Source organism: Gavialis gangeticus, unplaced genomic scaffold, assembly GCF_001723915.1.
Source record: "Gavialis gangeticus isolate Ggan-Ray unplaced genomic scaffold, GavGan_comp1, whole genome shotgun sequence".
Classification (NCBI taxonomy): Eukaryota; Metazoa; Chordata; order Crocodylia; family Gavialidae; genus Gavialis; species Gavialis gangeticus.
In genome coordinates this window covers 14,158,109-14,162,409 of record NW_017728992.1, presented here as the reverse complement: position 1 = coordinate 14,162,409, position 4,301 = coordinate 14,158,109, and the positions used below count along the sequence as shown (strand labels likewise).

At 41.9% G+C, this 4,301-nt stretch overlaps 1 protein-coding gene across 3 annotated transcripts in view; it reads right to left on the bottom strand.

The window, feature by feature from the left end:
• Positions 1 to 1,238: 1,238 nt before the first annotated feature.
• Positions 1,239 to 4,301, bottom strand: part of MTRR (5-methyltetrahydrofolate-homocysteine methyltransferase reductase) — an 85,666-nt gene continuing 82,603 nt past the window's right edge. For all 3 annotated transcript variants that reach the window (XM_019521070.1, XM_019521069.1, XM_019521065.1), the window contains one exon: positions 1,239 to 1,493. In XM_019521070.1, coding sequence (XP_019376615.1) covers positions 1,349 to 1,493 — 145 coding nt within the window. In that variant the 3' untranslated portion in view covers positions 1,239 to 1,348. The remainder of the gene's footprint in view (positions 1,494 to 4,301) is intronic.

The following is a 4,301-nucleotide window of genomic DNA, read 5'->3' as shown; positions in this document are numbered from 1 at the left end:
GAGAAAAATACCTTAAGAACAGATGTTTAGGTTAACCACTGCTAAAAAAAAAAAAAAATATTTCTTCTCTTTTCTCCTTTTCTTCAGCAGTCTAGGCTTGGAGAGGAACCAAACAGAGGAGATGGAAACATGGGGATCAGGAGTTAGAATAGTGTATGCCAAAAAGAAATGACAATCTGAAGAAAGGTGATAGCAGTTATGATTGGATTGAAGAAGGAAAGAGCCGTGTGTGTCTATTAGGCAGTGGATGGGTATTTTAGCAACTTATTGTCATAAGGTTGAATTTGGTAGCAGTGATCTGCATTGTTGTATGAGGAATCAATGGCTTTAAGTTTGTAAAATGGCTTCAAATATTATTTAAGCTGTCAGTAAAAATCAGTTTGGTATTCCCTAGTTAAGCATCAGTATTTGTCTCCCCAAAAATTTGGCACATCAAGGACATTTGCTCAAAGAAAATCCTGAAATTAAACCAGCAGATGAGTCACAAAGAAGGGGTAAAGCAGCTTTGGGAGAGTAAAATGAAAAAAAAACAACCTACTGAAAAGGATCCGAAGGGCACCTAGGGAGTATAACGCCTCACCTCATCCTCCAAAATCAATATTCAGCAGAATACTCAGGGATGGAGTTATTGTACTCACAATGCTTGGCCAATGTTTAAAATATTAGGATAGCTAAAGAGCTTGGGACAGCCCCAGGTGTTGTCTTTGTAGAGGCAGGACGTGGGGAAGGCAAAATAGCCATGACCCTAGCAGTGGCTGATTGCATCGAGGCAGCTGTTGCTGTCCTGAGAAAAGAACTGCCTGGCTACACCTCTGGTTTCAAATATCAACTTCTGTTTGCAATTCCTATTTTGAAGGACTGACATGAAACATGTGGAACAATTCCTTCATAAGACCTTTATATGACATGTTCAATTAATGTATAGCAGTAAGATAAATTACAATTAGTGAGTAACTTTCCATTTACTGTATCTCCTGTACCCACTGATACCATACGATATACTACTGTATGCTGTACAAAGGTAAAAAAAGTTAAGACCACCATCATTACATTAGAGGAACAGAGCTCTCTAAAGGAATCCATTTTGAAATGTTGCTACAAATTCACAGATTCCATTTTTTTAAAATGTGTAAAACTTCTTAAATTCTGAAAAGTTAGTATGAATTATGGAAGTTAAAATGGTTACCAAATGGTAAAATGTAAGATATTTTAGTTAACTGTCTGCTTTTTAATAAAAGAAATGCATAAGTGAAGTTGATATAACAGTAATCCAGAGAATCAGGTAGTCCTCGTACAGTATGTAAGGGTCTAACACTCTACTTTCAAAAGGAGAAGAGAGGCCAGATATTCAGGTCCACAAATCCTGTAAATATCGTTTTTCTTCTCGTAACATAGCCAGGGTTTTCATTGCTTCCAGTTTGTCAGCTCCAGCCTCCATGCTGAACACATCTACTAATGCATCATTCACATCTTTACCCATGTTCTTCTCATCTCTAAAAAAGAAATGGAAGGGAAAAATGTTCAGTAGCAGATTTTCCCTTTCATGCACAGCCTTGAAGGCAGGATAATTTTGGAAGCAAGTAATAATTTCTGAGACACAGAATATACGCTGGATGACAGCATTTACATAGATGTTATGTAGTTGGCAGATAACAGGGTACCTCTCACACATGACAAGACACTTTCAATACATTCATCTCTTTCTCTTTAGGTATAAATACACATACACAAGTGGAGAATCTTTCATGAGCATCAGTGCTAGCCACTGTCTTTAGAGTACCAACTTTGTAGTATAAAATTGTAATCCTTCACTTTTACAACTTAAATCTTTTTCACACAGTTCATAGCCAGGTGTCATATTTTTCCAATCACTGTATCCCCTTACCATGGTAATGCTAAATAGTGATAGGACTTCAAGCATGTATACCCACTTTTGTGAAAGGATATGCACACACACTAAACACATCCTTCCCCCCCCCCGGAACATGTCTGCAACGTGTACTAAAACAACAACAAAAAAAAGTATAACATGTGACAAGTAGTGATACATATATACCATATTCACTCAAGTATAAGATGACTCCTCAATAATTAGATTCTATATATGGAAATTTATAAATTTGATATACTTTTCTAGGTACAGAATCTAATTACTGGAGGCTTGAACTTGTCAGCCTCCCACTGCTACAGCAGGGAAAATAAATCCGGAGGTACACTGACAGGTGTCATGTGCGCCAAAGACCCAGCCTTTGTTTGACTTTGGCCTCAGTCTCTTCCTGTGCTTTCTGTACAGTCAGCTCTGGGTCACACTTCACCCCAAGGGTCTTCACACCCTTACTGGACATGGAGACCCTCAGGGCTGACAGGTCCCAAGTTCACTCAGTACCAGGCAGGTGCTTTGCACATGCTGAACTTGACCCCTGCCACCACTCTGTATATTTGGGTGTTGTAACACTCTTTCAATCGACTGCTTGTCCCTACATAGGATGTTGAGGTCATCCATGTGGGCCAGGACCCTCCTCTCTTCCCAGCTGCTCCCAGGGACTGGGACTTAGCTGATCCTGGGGTCCTGCCTGAGTGGCTGGGCTAGCAGTTCCACCACACAGATGAAAAGAATTAGCAGAGTGGGCAACCCTGCTGGATGCCCAACTCTGCCAGGGGCTGGCCAGGAACCTGTTCCCAATACCTCACTTCTCATATCAGTATACAGTGCCATTATCCAGGTGACAATGGCTGGATTACCCCCATTCTCTTCAGTGTCTTGAACAGGAACTGGTGGGACACTCGGTCACAGGCCTTGTCTAGGTTGAGGTTCAGCACAGTGGTGTTCTGCCCTCTCTCCTATTGGCACTGTAATGTGTCTTGCAGCTGCAGTAGGGTTCTGGCCTTCTAAAGGGAGCTCTATACCAGTCTATATCGAATGTTCAGGGGCCATAAAAGAATGCCTGCATGAACACACCCAGGTCCTCAGGAACGATGAATCAGAAACTGGTGGAGGAAAAGATGCTGGAGGAGACCAACAAAACTCCCCACAGCTTCAAGAATGGCAAGACTCCTGGAGTAGATGGCCTGCCCAAGGAGTTCTCTGTGACCTTATGGAACCAGATGAGTTTGGACGTGCTAGAGGTATATGGGGAGAGGATGCAGGAGGGCCACCTGGGTGCAGGAATGAAATGGGGGCTCATAACCCTCCTCTACAAGAAGGGGAAGAGGCGAGATTAAAAAACTTGGAGAGACATAATGATCCTCAACTCTGACTACAAACTAATGGCCAAAATCTTGGCTGAGCATTTTAAATCTGCCATAGGTGCAATAATTCACAAGGTCAAATCATGCACAGTTCCGAGCTGACAAATCCACAGAACCTGAGTGCAAAAGCAATCAAGCAGCTTGCAAAAGCAACTGATGTGAGTGAGGGATTGAGTGAAGTCCACTACGGTGAGCAGCAGAACTGACAAACCTTAAAGGGACAGATGCACTCAGTTAAAGCAAGCACAATAACACTGATAATAGTATCAATTAATGTCAGGAATGTCTTAGTGAGGAAAAATGGGAAAAGACTGAATCAGTGTTAAAACGGGTAAGGGCAGACATAATCTACCTACGAGAGTGCAGTATACCAATGCAGAGGGAATATAAATGCTATGAGAAAGGTGGAGATGGGGACCATCTTGGTGGTCAGGGACAAATGATAAAGCAGCAGGTGTAGCAATACTGTTCAAAAATCCATAGTTGAGAGCGAAGCAGGTGGAAGTTATCTTCAGTGCCAGACTACAATAAATGTCACTGTTAGTCGGGGGAACAGAATTACAATTTTTAAATGTAGATCCACCACCAGAGAGGGGGAGGAGGAAGACTCTGCTGAGAAAACTAGTGGGATAAGTGGTTGGAGGAAGACGGTGAATAATAGCAGGCGATTTCAACCGTTTAATAGAAGGGGCTGGCAGAACAGGAGAAGGAGAAGACAGAACATGAGTCAGTTTGTACAGATTGTTAACACAAATAGTAAAAGAAGAATCACTAATAGATGTGTGGGCAGGGGAGAAAACCTTCATGAAAGCAGACACCAGCGGAAAGAAAGACGCAAGAACTGACTTTGTGTTTGTATCCAAAGAAACAGAGGTAAGAAAAAAATGAAACCGTAAGCAAGGCATTTGGTGATCACCGGATGCTGAAGGTGGAAATGAGTCTTAGTAAGAGCCCCAAAAGAGGAAAGGGAGTGTGGAAGTTAAATGTACAACTGTTACAAGATGTGGAGGTGTGTCAAGCATACACAAAAAGGTATAAGGGGTGGAAGACAC